This window comes from Juglans microcarpa x Juglans regia, chromosome 5S, assembly GCF_004785595.1.
Source record: "Juglans microcarpa x Juglans regia isolate MS1-56 chromosome 5S, Jm3101_v1.0, whole genome shotgun sequence".
Taxonomy (NCBI): domain Eukaryota; kingdom Viridiplantae; phylum Streptophyta; class Magnoliopsida; order Fagales; family Juglandaceae; genus Juglans; species Juglans microcarpa x Juglans regia.
Genome location: NC_054603.1, coordinates 30,057,180 through 30,073,693, shown reverse-complemented (window position 1 = coordinate 30,073,693; position 16,514 = coordinate 30,057,180). Strand labels below are relative to the sequence as shown.

The following is a 16,514-nucleotide window of genomic DNA, read 5'->3' as shown; positions in this document are numbered from 1 at the left end:
CCCAAAATATAAATCAATAATTTAAACATTACCAAACAATGCTTTTTAATAAACTCTTTCACATCTTGAGGGACTTTCTGCCATGAACTTGTAGCCAAAGGTGCATAAGTTGGTGTAAGAGCATACACATGCGATTCAAGCCAAGCTGCAAGTTGAACTTCGCCTCTACTCTATTCGTCAGGAATGTTAACCTTAATCTTATTTACTTTGAGATATTTTTCCAACATCATGCCTCTAATAGTGCCTCGATCTTGATAAGATTGTACTGTTAACTCTATAAAATATAATATTCATTGTAGAAACAAAGTAAATGATGATCATAAATGATGTAATAAGTATTAATGACCTTAATTGAAACAAAATGATTATTAGATTTTTACTTTGTTCTGTAGAGTCAATCTCTAGTGGTGAGTCCGACGAAGAGTTAGGAACAGGTGAAGATGAGATGCGAACTTCCTTCCTCTTTGATGGCATAACTTTGAAACACTGATATATTAATCACATAAAAGATTTGTCATAAAGTGTAATGTGAACACAAAACACGTCAATCATCTATATCAGTTTCATTTTGACCATTCTCCCTCATTATCTATAGATACTTCAGATGATTCAATATTTTGCTCAAATGCCACATCAACAATTTCAGCCTCAATAACTTTCCTATGTAAATGGAATCATCTCATAATGTGATGATAGACCAGAATAGAAAATTATTCTAAAAGCTTAAACAGTGGAAACTAGAGATTAAGATTGAGAAAACTAACAAATAGAAAGAAACTCTAAGATAAACTTTGATAATAAAGTTTAAAATAACATAAATCAATTATCCCCTCTAAAGATGACAAGCCGGGCTTAAATAGTTTATGAAAAATGACAAATTAGTAATTAAGGCCAAACAATAAAATATGAAATGAGATAATTATGACTAAGATCTAGCCTAAGAATCTGAAATAAAATCGTTACTAAAGATAAACATTATCATAAAAGAAAATTCACCAAAAATAAAAGAGTTGACGTTTCGGAGGTAAAAATGGCTGATTTTGGGGTCGAGAAAGGCAGCACTTGGCAATGCGTGGTGACCACGATGTGCATGTTGAAAAGAGCTTTTTCCGAGGGATAAGTCACCACTTCTCCTCGCCCAAATTTTTATCTCTTCCCTCCCACTTTGCGTTGGTCTTTCAGTAGTCTAGTACTTTTAACGTCGCATCTATTAACTGAGCCGCATTGGTCTCAGATTCGGACTTGGATCCCCCTGCATCTGACTCCATGAGTTGGAAAGAACTCTTCCTCTAGTTCACTCCATCGTCGACAAAGCATGGGGTGAGGTGTTTGACGTTGAACACATCTGAAGTTCTCATATGATTGAGAAGGTGTAGTCTATATGCATTGTCGTTGATCTTTTCGAGAATGTCACAAGGTCCAACCTTCCTATCCTTCAACTTGTTGTACTCGCCAACAGAGAAATGATCACGAGTTAAGACAGTCCAAACAAGATCGGCAACCAGAAAAAGTATCTGGCAGCTATAGTTGTTGGCGCGAACCTTCTACCTTGCATTGCTCGCTTGAATTTCTTGTTTGACTTGGTCATGTGCTCCCCAAAGGTGCTTTGCCATCTCCTCGGCCTTGATGTTTAGGTGACGAATTCGTTGGACAAGTATCAAATCAAGGATGCTCGAGGAATTCTGACCGTACACAACTTGAAATGGACTCAACCGGGTAGTCCGGTTCTTAGATAGGTTGTAAGCAAACTCCGTCTTCAATAAGGCGAGGTCCCACTGTTTTGGCTTAGTACCCGCCAGACTTTGCAAGCAGTTGCCCAAACTTCGATTCACCACCTCGGTTTGCTCATTCGTTTGGGGGTGTTAGGCACTAATAAAGTTTTGATTCGTTTTGAGCTTTTCCCACAAGATCTTCTAGAAACTACTGATAAATTTCGTATCCCAGTTTGAGGTGATAGATCGAGGAACACGATGCAGGTGAATAATCTTCTCGAAATAAAGGAACACCATCCAGGTGGTGTCCATGGTCTTTCTGCAAGCTACAAAATGTGTCATCTTAGAAAATCGATCGACAAAGATGATGATTGAATCCATGGCACATTGGGTTCTGGGTAAGCCTAAGAGAAAAGACATACTGACGTCAAGCCAAGGACCATCAAGCACAAGTAACAAAGTGTAAAGGCCAGCATTGATGAGGGTTCCCATTGCCCTCTGGCATACAAAACATCTCGACACGTATTGTGCCACATCACTGGTCAACTTGGGCTAGTAGTAATCGATGACAATCAAAGCTAATGTCTTTTCTCGACCAAAGTGCCCCTCGCCATGCAATTCCTGCATAATGTGCTCTTTTAAGGAATAGTCTGGGATACACAATTGTAGGCGAAGGAATTAAAATCTGTTATGCAAGAGAAAATCACTTCGCTTTCCCTCAGTGACTTCCTTAAAAATCTTTCCAAGGACGGATTTTCGGCATACAAATCCTTGAAAGTGTCAAAGCCCTCCACTCTAGTACTAATGGTGGTGAGGAGTGCCACTTTCTGGCTTAATGTGTTTGCAAGCTGGTTCAAACTTCTTGATTGGTGCCTTAGTGAAAATGTAAACTCCTGCAGGTATGCTACCCACTTAGCATGCCGTCTGCTCAGCTTCTGCTAGCCATTAATGTACTTCAGAACCTCATGGTTAGTGATAAGGATGAACTCTCTTTGTACCAGGTAGTGACGTTAATGCTCCAGGCTTAAGGGATTGAACTACAGTGTAAAACTCTAGATCATAAGTTAAATAATTCCTCTTCGACCTTGACAACTTCTCACTGAAAAAGTCTATTGGCCGCCCTTCCTGACTCATAGCACCACCAATGCCTACTCCAGATGCATCACAATTGAATTTGAACACCTTATCAAAATCTAGAAGTGCTAAGATTGGTGCCTCTGTCATCTTCTACTTGAGCAGTTGAAAACTGGCCTCTGCCACCTTAGACTGCTGGAAGTCACGGCCCTTGAGGCACTCCGTGATAAGGGCAATCGAAGTGTTGAAGTTTCTGATGAACCAGCAATAGAAGGACGCTAATCCATAGAAACTCCTGACATCGTGTAAAGTATTGGGTTTGGGACACTCCAAGATTGCATTTATCTTTGATTGATCTACTTGAACACTATCAGTAGACACAGCAAAACCAAGGAAAGTTACAGAAGTAGTAAAAAAATAGCTCGAAGGTGATCAAAGTGTGATGCCCATTTCGGATTATAAATGAAGATATTGTCGATGTAAACTACAACTAATAAATGGCCGTAAAACTTGATGCATAAACCTCGTGAATGTACTAGGTGCATTGGACAACCCAAAAGGCATGACCATCCATTCATACAACTCATGTTGAGTCTTAAATGCCATCTTCCACTCATCTCTAGGCCTTATCCTAATCTGGTGGTATTCGCTTTTCAGGTCAATTTTTTAGAAGAGCTTAAAATCAGACAGTTGATCCAACATATCATCTAGGCATGGAATGAGAAACCTGTACTTCATTGTGATATTGTTGATTGCTCTACTATCAACACACATACGCTAGGAACCATCTTTCTTCGGTACCAGTAGGCAATGACTGCACATGGACTTTTGCTCTCACAGATGTAGCCCCTCTCAAATAACTCTACCTCCTGATGCTGTGACTCTTTAGATTCCTTAGGACTAAGGTGATATGCAAGTTGATTTGGCAAACTTATCCCTGGAACAAGGTCGATCTGATGTTGAATATCCCTCATAGGTAGCAGCCTATGAGGAAGGTCTTTTGGCATCAAGTTAGAAAACTCTACTAGTAGTTGTAGCACCCCTGCTGGTAAATTTGGGCTCATGTCTACTGCACTATTCGTGCAAGGGAGCAAGATGTAAATTACATCTTCATGCCCAATCTCGTCTAGAAACCTAGACATGGAAAGTAGATTAGAACTAGTGGCTATTGAGGTAGGAGTGGTTCTTTCCCGATGAGGTGCCAACACAATCTTTTTCCTTTTTATACTAAGGGAATACGTATTCTTCTGCCAGTCATGAATAACACTGCGATCATACTGATAAGGCCTGCCTAATAATACATGACAAGCATCCATAAATACGACATCACACCAAGTATTATCAAAATATTTTCTGTTGATCGAAAAGAGACACTAGGCATTGACAATCTACTGTTACCGCACTGCCTTTATTTAGCCATGATAATTTGTACGACATGGGGTGACGATTTGTCTTCAACTGTAATTTTCATTACAACCTCTTTAGACACCACGTTTTCACAACTGCCACTGTCCATAATCATCTTGCAGACTTTATTGGCAACTGTGTAGGTCGTGTGTAAAATATTGGTCCTCAAGCAATCATTTCCTGAATCACCCTTGGGAGTCAATAGAATCTTGCAAACAACCAGGGTCTCATGGCCATCACTATACAACACACCTCCATCCTCATCATCATCGTATACAACCTCTCCAATCTCACCAGTTTCTTCTACCACGTCTTCTTCAATTAGAAGATTTTTACCTTTTTGATTAGCAGGCTTCTTGCACTCAGTCGCTCTATGCCCCTGTTCATCACATCTGAAACATCTAATATTAGAGTTAGAACTCTGACACTGTGGTTGTTTCTAGGTGGGACGAGATTCTTGAGGGCGAACTGCTCGGTTGCTTTGATCACTGGCCTCATGTTCTACTGCTTCTCCATGATGAGTGCACGTTATTATGCTTCAGAAACTCTCCACAACGCGTGATGGCTAAGGACGTTTTGCATGGGCTATTGTAATCCGCCCAAATACTGCGCCATGATCTAATCTTCTGTCTTAGATATATCATTTTGGACTATCAATTGATAGAACTCTTCCATGTAATCATTAACTGATCTCGTGCCTGCTTTAACGAGTGAAGTCATTGAAACAGAGTTTGAGTGTAGCCAAAAATAAGGAAGCGACCCATCGTTTGAATAGTAAATCGTTAATTATTGGCGTTCGAACAGTATATCCTTCGTTTGAACATTAATTATTGGTGTTCGAACAACATATCGTTTAGCGTTCAAATGTTTTAATTTTAACGTTCAAATGTATCGTTCGAACGTTAAATAAATGTTTGAATGAAATAAAACTATAAATGACATTTGGCTTCATCGATCGATCGATCGCATTCTCTCTTTTTGCTTGACGTACGCCGTCGACGGCACCTCTTGCCTTTGAACTACCGTGTCACCGTCACGTCAACTACCAGTTCTAGTCAAAAGGTACACTACTTAGGAACGTTTAATGGGTTGATTTCGTGTTATTTTCAATAATTTTTTTTATAGAGAATAGAAAAATCAATAGTTTTCATTGATCAACACGATAGGTGGCTGAAAAACACAAGGTCAGGATGCCTTTATGCACATCCCCCCGCCTTGTATGTGTATTATTTGTGGAAGAAATGAAAGGAATCGGTGGATTCTCTTCATTTCAATTACCATCGAGTTGACTCAGCTAGTGTTGAGTTCGAACTATAAATCGTTCGAACAATAGTTAATTCATTCGAACGTTATGGACTCAAGTCTCATATTTGAAATGGTTGAGAAACCGTTCGAACACAAATATTTAACATTTGAATGGTTTGATCCTCTTAATAGTGTTTGAACGGTTATGTAACCGTTCGAATTATTGTTATAACGTTTGAACGCCTAGTGATTCAATCGAATGGTATAACACAAAATAATTTTAAATTATATTAATCACAATATAATTTTGTGAAGGTTTATGTATCATATTTTATAACTAATTTTCTTAATTTTTTTTTAAATTTTAGGTTGATAATGTCTTCTAAGGGAAGGAAGCGTGGCAGACCAGGACAACTTTCTAGCGAATCAATTCGAGATAGGACAATTTTATTAGAGCGTCAAGGGAAGATCTCTAACTTTCATGATCTTCTCTGGAAGGGTCGCTCCTTGATATCCATCTTCATCGAGCATAGTTGGACATCAATCCTCGACTAGAAGGATGAAGCATGGGACCTCGTTTTCTATATCAACATCGTCTTTTTGTTTTATAGAGAGCTCGTTATTTCCAGCCGAGATGACGATGAGGCATACACGATCTTCTTACGAGGATCTTCATTTATATTTTTAGCTGACAGACTTGCTGCTTTCATTAGTATTCCACGTTTGCGCACGGCATATCTGAACATGGTACCCATGGAGTCTATAGCTGATAGGGAGATGGCTGAGGACAAGGGCACTGATAGAGATGGACTTAATAGCCTCGTTGATGATGAGGTGAGACAACTGAATGTTGGTCCAGATGCTCCTCCCTATGATGGGACGAAGAGCATTAAACATGCTGATTTATCTGGCTTTTCAAGATCTTGAATTTAATGATCACCAACAACATTGATCCTCGACAGGATAAGACAAAAGTTGGCATGGATCGAAAAAAATTTATGATACGTGTCGATTGTGGGGTGCCTATCGACTTAGTGGGTTATATATTCATTAGAATTCGATCAAAGGCTTCCTACATTACGATAGATATATTGTCTTTTGGGATCGTGATCACTCAATTTGTACTACATGCTAGGGTCTTGCCAGATACTGTTGAGCATGTCCGGGAGCCGATTGGATTGATCAACTCCTCTACCCTGTCACGAAGAAGGAGACACTTGAGACTTTGTCTTCGTACTCCAATTCTAGGGCCGATTGATACTCAGGGAGACATACACTCGACAGATCGTGGAGTATAGGTTGGTGATACATCCACATTGGCCGAGGCATCACACACTGTTACTCATGACGAGATTGCAGATATTGTGCGTCCAAAAATTCGCGCACCGATATTGTAGTTGATTGATGCAGTACGTACGGAGATCCGTAGTACTATCTCTGACTTATGAACAAAGACTAATACTAACATCTCTAACTTACGTATAGATATTGATGCCATATCTGTGACATAGGTCACGATCAATACTTGGTTAACATAGCTAGAGACACGCCTAGCTGTAGTTGAGGATGTCGTTAAAGAGTTAGGTCAGTAGAGACATGCCCATCTCTATATCTTTTATTTGTATTTTTTTTTTGTATAGACAATATTTTTTATTTTCTAAAATTAAATAAATTATGAGTGATTTTTTTGAAATTAATTGTTGATTTCTGTTATATACATTCTTTAATTGAATTTTTTTATAAAGTTAATGTTACCGTTTGAACGAAATATATACCATTAGAACATTTCTGCATTCTCGCCAATATATTTATGCAACAAATTACCATTCGAATTCTGTATTCTACGTTTGAACATTGACTATCCTATTAGTTCGAACGGTAACTCAATCTCCCTCTAAGTTTAGTGACTTAACTTGTTAATTTTCTATTCGATCATATATAATATCTGTTCAAACATTGATTAACCTTGACAATCCAACGCTGTTGTATGTCATTCGAACGCTAAGTCAATGTTCCGTTAAATTTTGTCACTTAACGTGCCAAATTGTCGTTTGACCATATATAATATCTGTTCAAATGTTTATTTTATTTTGTTCGAACATTTTTTTTATGTTCAAATGGTTATTTTATTAGGGACAAAATTTTTCATCCCTAGATATAGTTCAAACATGTTCGAGCGATAAACACCTTCTGTCGTTTTTTGGAATGAAATTTAAATTTCATTCCTACATCTCATTTTTTGAGACGATTTTCATTTTGTTCCAAATAAAAATCGTCCCAAAAATGAATTTTTGTTGTAGTGAAGGTTGCAGAGTTAGAGACCTCCACTTTCGAACAAGAAGGGAACGGTGACTTCAAAGTCGAGAACTACAAATCATGTATTCTGTCAAATTTTTTTATTTGGGGAGCCAATGTTATCTCGATCGTGCTTCCATAGTAGAAAAAATATATTGGAGGAGGTGGCATTGTGACAGCGACGTCCTTCATTGTCGAGGAAGTTTTGTGTTGGAAGTAAGACCCAATTGTTTGTTCGATTGTAGAGATGAAGAAATAAGATGTTGAAATGAGATTCCGTTTGACGCGGGTATCTGTATTTGAAGTTAGATGGCATGCTCACATTTCACAGTTTCATTGGAAGAAACACCCAAGGGCCATGCCGATTTGATGTGAAACTCGTTAGGAAATGTACTTGTTAAGCTGATCATGGTGCCTTAGCAACTAGTATTTGTTTATTGTAATGAAGTGGATTGTTTGGGCCATGCTGACACAGTAAGACGTAATATACCACATGCTAACCCATACTTTGGGAAGCCCAACCCAATCATATACAGGTGATCCAAGGCCCAAGGTAATGAAGCAAGAAGCTAGAATGATAAGGCTTTGTTTTTGGGTTCTAGTTTAGACCTATCCTAACTTCCAAACAACTTCTAAATCATTAAATATCACTCAACTCAAAATCTCTTTACACGTAGAACTCACGACTTTTTTCAACTCAACACCTCATTACACGTGGGATCTACAACATTTTTCAATTTTTAATAAGCACATCTAAACTCATCGTAGGTGGGCCCCATAAAACTTACTCCATCATTTCAACTCACTACTTCCCACAAAGAACTCAACTTATCTCAACTCATTTCAATATCAAACGGGCCAAAGAGTTGACAACGTACAAAGCCGCCTACAATCAAGATAACATTTTATGAGGTATAAAAGTATTAACGCAGCAAGTTGCCAACGGTCAGGAGGGTATAATTTGGGATCTACCTTGTGACACCTGGGCCTAGCTCGAGTTTGTTAAATATTTTTGGGCTTATGTATGAAAAATCTATTTGAGTTTTAATGAGTAATTTCATAGTAGCTTATGAGGTCAAAAATTACTTTTTGCATAGTATGGATTTCATTGGGCTCATTGATTGGACAAAGGCCCAAATAATAAATCACGAACCAAGTCGAGGCTAGAATAATTAGAACTTGGCCCAATAAGCTATGCTTATGAGGTCAAAAATTACTTTTTGCATAGTATGGATTTCATTGGGCTCATTGATTGGACAAAGGCCCAAATAATAAATCACGGACCAAGTCGGGGCTAGAATAATTAGAACTTGGCCCAATAAATTTTTTTCTAGACGTTGAAGATATTGTTGGATGAGAGATTTATTTTGGACACAAGGATTATGGCCCAATTTATTTATTGAAATCCAAGCCCATTAACGTGTCTAATTTCAAGCACACTAGAGTTAAAATTCTAGAGTTCCCTTTGTGATAAAATTTCTCAAACCACTGTATATTTAGAGCCATGGATGTAAATGATGTCGCACCTTCTATGTAATTTTCCTTCAAGTAAACTTGCCACCGCCTCAAAGCCCACATTCAGCAGTACCACTCCTTCCACGTCCAACAGCCAGCATGCACGTCCCTACGTGGGAAAACAACACGGCAGCAACTTTCCACCGCTTTGATTTTTGTTTCAGCGAAACAAATGTTCCACGTTGTTAATAAGTGAAAACCAACTACCATCCTAATGTTTATTCCCCCCTCATGAACTGTTGCAACCCATGCACCATGTTATGGTAACCTCCCCAAAGCCAAGCCCTTTATGCTGCCCAGCCCCTTCGTGTCCTTAAATAGAAACCAACCCACGACATGTTCATCCCCCATTCGCCAACACAATTGACGAAGCCATTACACCACCTGAATCACCGTGCCCAAACCACTGCTCAACCTTTGCCACCCCGAAGTCAAACAGAAGCCAATTGCCACATCGTTGTCACCCTACACCAAAGAAGCATCGAGCACTGTCAGCTTTTTGGCAAACCGTGAACCCAACCACCCCACAACGTCATCCCTGCACCACCAGCACACACATATGGCCTCCACCTCACAGCACAATAGCCCGAGCAACGTGACGAGACCTCCCTCGCAAAACAAAAGTCGCCTTTCCACTGCCCAACTCCATGCTCGTGTCCTTATGTTGACAACCAATCCAATTTGCTTGGCCACCATATGCAACTCTGTTTTACTTCTAAAAAACAGAGCATCATTGGAGGTCATCGTGGGCTTCAAATAAGTCACCTTACACTGCCAGCCTCCTCCACGCCATCGCCACTGTACTGCACTGCCGTTGCCTCAAGTCACCGCCCTCACTCTCGATAACATCTTTTCCTCACGTTGTGATGCTCTCTCTCTCTCACTCTCCATTCTCACATCTCTCTTTCTCATCAAATCTCTCTCTCTCTCTCTCTGTGTTCTGTGCCGCCGCACCTACCACCTTAGATCTTTGCCCACCTCATCGGCCGTCGTGACTCTCCTCCTCTCTCGGTGAGTTTGGACACCCCCTTGTCGCACGATTTTGGTTTGGTAGTTTTCATAATCTCAAATTCCTTCTGTTTCCATGCTTTTCCCAAATACCCATGCATGTTTATGAGTTATTTTTCAAAACGCCCTTATCATTAGAATGGTTCCATATTGGACATATTTTATGATGGGCTTCAAGATGATTACAAAAAATTTGTATGTTATTTTTTTGAGTTTCTACTCACTTCATTTTAGTCCCAAAGTTTGTTTGACATAAAATAGTTAAGGTTTTTAAATGGCAGTTGGTATTAAGGTCTAAAGAATTTAGAGTTTGTCTTCATTGGAAATTGAGTGAAACTTGATGCATTCGAGATTTGATGATATTTATGGTTTCAAGAAATTTAGATTTTTAAGTAAATAGGTTACTTAGCGTTTCAAGTTCAAGTATTGAAAAATGTGTTAATTTCAGGTATTTATAGAAATTACGTGATTATTTTTATGGGTGACGATTGATTTTTGTTCAGTACTATTGTGGAGAAATTCTGAAAAAGCTAAAAGTCCATGTAAGCGGGGTTCCTATGCTAGGCATTACAAAAATGGTTTAGACTGAGGTTGGCTTTTCTGAAAATTATGAATTTTTTGTTATAAAATGAGAACTTGGGAAATATAACCTCGGTCATTTATTTGCATTACTCATGAAATCTGTATGAGGAAAAGAAATTGTTTCTAACATGCATTGTGTAGACATGAGCTAAATTTTGTCTTGCTATTTTTGAAATCTGAAAAAAAACGATATTAAGAATCTGAAAAATTGCGCATTGATTTAGAAAGATGCTCTGACTTTTGTTTTCAGTATGTTAGAATGATCTGATTATGTTTTGGTACTCTATTTTGTTTTGATATGGCATTTGAAAACCTTTGGCATTGTGTACTGATTTTGAATCTGACTCTTTCTCTATCTCTGCTCTACTCGGTTTGGGTTGGTAGCAATTTCTCTGTCTCTGAGTGTACCCACTTTGAAAACAAAGTAATTTTATGTGGTATTTCCTATGTGCACACTTGGGACTCCGAGAGTAATAAAAGAAATATTTCACCTCTGCCTCTACTCTGTTTGGCCATTGGGGATAGCACAATCCTAGCACGGGGTAAAACATGGTCTCTGCTCTTTGAGTTGCTATGTTTTGATGTGATGATAATGTTCAGGTTATGTTATGCCAAAGTACTCTAGATTTTATGTGTCTTAAAACCATCACTTTGTTACGTTTGAAAACATGTTTTGTTCTGTATGGTAACTCTAGAAAATATTTTGTTCTACATACTGTACTCTGTAAATTCTTATATTTACATGCTAGTATATGTTCTCTGCTTACTGAGTTGTTGATAACTCACTATTTATCTCTACAACATTTTCAGATATTTTGGATACTTCAGCAAAAGTTCAAGAATAGGAAACATGGCTAAGGTTATGTGAGCATAGTATATTAAATACAAATAGGGTAGTTGTTGTTGTAGAATTTTATTTAATAGCTTCGTTTTGTTCTGTTGACTTAGTACTTTGGGAAAGTTGGCATTTTTTTGAGACTGTCGTATTCTTAGTTAGTTATTTTGGAGTAAATTGTTTAAAACAATGAGGTCTATGAGTAATTGAAGATTTAGAGTTTATATCTGAATTGTGATTTATGATTTTTAAGTGATAAGGAGTAACCTCCCGACTCATTCGGGACCTGGGCGTCATATACCCGCTTCAAAAGTTGATATCATATAGTATAGAAGCGTCGTGCACTCCTTTTGAAGAAATTGAATAAATATGGGAACCTACACAAAAAATAATTTTCTTAATGTTGAGCTCTACTATTTTTCTTTTCAAACTTTGCTAAGTACAAGCGGTTTGGCATACCAAACCATGTACCAATGCTGACATGATTTTTTTTATTAAAAAAAAAATAAAAGAAGGAAAATTTCGAAAGAAGAAGAATGTCATTTGTCTTACGAAAATCATTTTCGTCTCAATTCGCATCGTTTTATTAAACGGATACTTTACATGTTAGCATTGGTGTGCAAACTCGCTTGCAAGAAGATTTTTCATTTTCAAAATGAATGTTTGACATTTGCATTATTTATGACTCTATAAATCATTACTCATGTAAACATAATCGGGTAAGGCGAAACATTTGCTCTCTTAACTCTCCTTAGAACACAAGAAAAAAAACTTTGACTTTGACATAAGAGACTTTCTCTATTGGCATCACCCGGTGGCATGCTCACTCCATACAGCTAGACAACTGAAAGTCGATTCTGTACTGACCCTGGTTTACTAGGAAAATTGTCTCAAAACGATATGAAGATTCAGTCTCGGTATAAAGTACTTGGACAATAGAGAATTGGAAGTTTTAATTTGAATAACTAAGCAGTACTGTTCATTCGGGACAGGGACAACGAGATGCACGTTAGGCCATGACTCGCGGACTGCGCATGAAATTCAGAAATGGGACGGCAAAAGTCGGTCTTGCAAACTTTAAAAGTTTGTGGCTGTCAATTGGCCACCTTATATTCCATGGCTTCTATGGCTTTCAAGCAATGGTCGGCTCCTCATCATCATCACCAGTAACCAATATTTCTTCCTTTTTCCCAACATCATCAACCACACTCATTCTCAATGAATAATATCATAAAGTGATTGAAATACAAGAATTTCTATTTCATAAAAATCGTAACTTCATTAATCAAAAGGAAAAAACAATTACAGACAATTATCAAGTTATATGATTTGAGAAATACAGTCTGAAATACAATTTTACCACATATTAATACTTTCTACCTTTCAAGCATCTCTAGCTAGCGTATGTGCTGCCGTATTATCCTCCCGATAAACATGTGAAAATAGACAATGGCCAATATAGTAATGGATATATATAAAATTGGATCTGTCACCAATATTCATGTTCTCAGCCTTATCCCATGTTTTGAATTGCAAATGTATGTTCATTATAAATCACGTTACTAATTACTTTTTAAGCTATTTTGGCATATTTTGTAGAAGCCAGATAGGGTATATATGCAGTGCTACTTCATGGGCTAGCACTGTTAAATATACTCCAGCTAGCTTTATCGATCCCAGGGTTTTCACTGCCTCATTATAAATAAGATGATAGGCCAGGAATGATCAATATATATCTAGAATAAATATAATTATCGAATAATTAGCCAACTAAAACTTAATTTTAGGGTTCAAGTGTTTGCAATCATCTATTATTTATTGATTTTAAGGAAATAAGTGTTATAATCACAAACAGATTTTATAAAAATAAAATCACAAATCAAAGTAGTTTCATATGATATGTTAGATTTACTTCTATATAAAAGTAACTTCACAATATGACATACTACATCAAATTACGTCAGTTTGTGAGTTTACATTTGTAGCTAAAGTATTTCTATGTTAAGAATAACATTTTTGAATAAAATGCTCACTCAATTATCTATCATAGAATGAAATTTCACTCAATTAAAGGCAGCTCACGAACAACTTATTCGTGTGTGTGTGTGTGAGTTTAAATCCCATTCAATTAAGATGTCATTATAGTACATTATATAAGCTTTAAAAGCACAACCTAATGTTCATTCAAAGGATTTATCTTTAACAAGCTCTTACAGATTAAAAAACTGAGGTGTTAAAAGGATAGATAATTTGGAAAGTAGCCGTTATGAACATATTAATTAAGAACAGCTAGCTCTCGCGTGCACCTCTTTACTGCCACTATCCCTCACCAACTCTTCATAGTGGTTCATCCAATCATCCTAATTTGCCATCATTCCAAAACTTTAATTCGAAGTCAAGAATGGTTGCAAGGTAAATAAGCAAAGTGAGAGTTACACATGAGGAAGACAGATAAAGGACACTCATTCATGTCTATCCATATGATTAATTACAATTTACAAGCGAAGCAGGGATCTCTCTTTTTTCCACAAGGTGAATGAACGGAGAAAGGTCGGTGGGAAGTCACGATCGACAATGTACAGTTCTATTCTCTCTCTCTCTCTGATCTGTCTCTCCCTCTCTCTCTTTAATCAGTGAGAAAACTCCAAAAGCTAATCAAGACCTCCCAACCTTTGTCCCAAACTCACGCTACAAATACCCCACTCCTATCGCTACTTCACTTGTAACTTGTGAGCCTTTTGCTTGATATTCAGTCATACCCAAGCTTTTCACGAGCCTACAGAATACCAAAAAGACATTGAAGAGAGTACACAGCCTAGGTCTCTGAAGCTAGAAAGAAAGGAAATGGAGGGGAAAGATGAAGATGTGAGGTTGGGTGCAAATAGGTACAGGGAGAGGCAACCTATTGGAACAACTGCTCAGAGCCAAGACGTCAAGGACTACCAGGAGCCACCTCCGGCACCGCTCTTTGAGCCTGGAGAGCTGTCATCATGGTCCTTTTACAGGGCTGGCATAGCCGAGTTTGTGGCCACATTCTTGTTCCTTTACATCACTGTTTTGACAGTGATGGGTGTGGCCAGATCACCGAAAAAGTGTTCTTCGGTGGGGATTCAAGGCATTGCTTGGGCTTTTGGTGGGATGATCTTTGCTCTTGTTTATTGCACTGCTGGGATTTCAGGTAACAAGGCATCAAAACAAAAATGAAGACCGGTTCTATACAATAAGTTCAAAGGAATTCTTCGTTGTTTTTGGGTATGATTTACAATTGTGTGGGGTTTTGTGCAGGTGGTCATATTAACCCTGCAGTGACTTTTGGGCTGTTCTTGGCAAGGAAGCTCTCGCTGACCAGGGCGGTGTTTTACATGATAATGCAGTGTTTGGGAGCCATCTGCGGTGCTGGTGTGGTAAAGGGCTTCCAGAAAACCCAGTACGAGAGGCTTGGTGGTGGTGCCAATACTATAAGCAAGGGATACACTAAAGGTGATGGCCTTGGAGCCGAGATTGTTGGCACCTTCGTCCTTGTCTACACTGTCTTCTCCGCCACCGATGCCAAGCGAAATGCCCGAGATTCCCACGTCCCTGTAAGCAAAATCTTTCCCGGATATGCATTTCTTTTTCATAAAACTACTCTTTGAAAGTTTCATGACTAGTTAAATGGACTTCTATTTTCAGATCTTGGCGCCACTGCCTATTGGGTTTGCTGTATTTCTGGTTCACTTGGCCACCATCCCCATCACAGGGACAGGTATCAACCCAGCCCGGAGTCTCGGGGCAGCCCTTATTTTCAACAAAGACCAAGCTTGGGATGATCATGTAAGTACGCTTTTATCATTTTTTAGTACTTTTGAATGATCAACACGAACAAAACTTTGAAAATGATGAGCTAATTAGACCCGAAATACGCTTGTTAGCTGTAATAATGTTCTGGTTTGCGATTGAGTTTCACAAGCACATCATGAGTAACTCATATCAGAGGAGCAGGGCTGATCACTTCCATTAGTAAACAGGAGAGCCGATTTGTTACAGAATTTCACTAACGGTTTATTGTCAATATTTTCTGGTGCAGTGGGTATTCTGGGTAGGACCATTCATCGGGGCAGCACTTGCTGCTTTGTATCATCAGATGGTGATCAGGGCCGTTCCATTCAAGTCTAAATGATGAAGCAAGGACCTGCAACATGGTTGATTGGTAACTTAAAGTGAGTATCCTGCCAATGGGCAGATCTGGGTTTTTCTTCTTGTATTTTCGTCTTCATAGATCATGTAAAACGGACAAGCAAGCAAAACTAATCAGGCTTAGGTGTTGGTGGTTTCTTCTCACCCGACTTCTCTTCTCTACGGGGTTTGCTTGTCATATGTATGTGTTCAAGAATGGCAGATGTTCAGACGTTCTCGCACTCCATTAACCCAATAATATTAATGTTGTGAAGTTCTTTCTTTCCCCTTGATATTATTTTTTTAATCCAGCAAATTTTATTACGAAAATCCTCAATGGAGGAAAACCATGCATTATTACATCAACAAAGAGTCACAAAAAACAGGCTCAATAAATCCCAAAAACATGCGAATGCTGATTTGGTGAGACCAAAAAGTATAGCAATTAATGAAGTACTCCAGCCAACAGACACTTGTTTAGAGCAGTACTCCAAAGTCACCAGTAACATACCACCATTAACTAGCAATCCACTTGATACCACTGCCCATCTTTGTGCAGCAAAGAATCAAAACCCCAAGATGATCACATGTTCCTTCTGTAGCCTTTTGCTAATTGAATCATGCGGAGAGAAAGCCATTGGGCATTTGGTATATATTATCCAACCCCAATCTAACCATGCTCGAAT

The 16,514-nt window shown here is 38.4% G+C and overlaps 2 protein-coding genes across 2 annotated transcripts; one reads left to right on the top strand and one right to left on the bottom strand.

The window, feature by feature from the left end:
- Nucleotides 1–3,520: 3,520 nt before the first annotated feature.
- On the bottom strand, nt 3,521–4,102 carry LOC121267294. The gene has a single exon (XM_041171139.1). It carries the CDS (start codon nt 4,100–4,102, stop codon nt 3,521–3,523), a length of 582 nt encoding a protein of 193 aa, XP_041027073.1.
- Nucleotides 4,103–14,168: 10,066 nt separating this feature from the next.
- On the top strand, nt 14,169–16,102 carry LOC121267891 (probable aquaporin PIP1-4). The gene is made up of 4 exons (XM_041171996.1): nt 14,169–14,851; nt 14,959–15,254; nt 15,346–15,486; nt 15,740–16,102. The coding sequence occupies exons 1-4, from the start codon at nt 14,518–14,520 to the stop codon at nt 15,830–15,832; spliced, it is 864 nt and encodes a 287-aa protein (XP_041027930.1). The 5' UTR covers nt 14,169–14,517; the 3' UTR covers nt 15,833–16,102.
- The last annotated feature ends 412 nt before the right edge of the window (nt 16,103–16,514 follow it).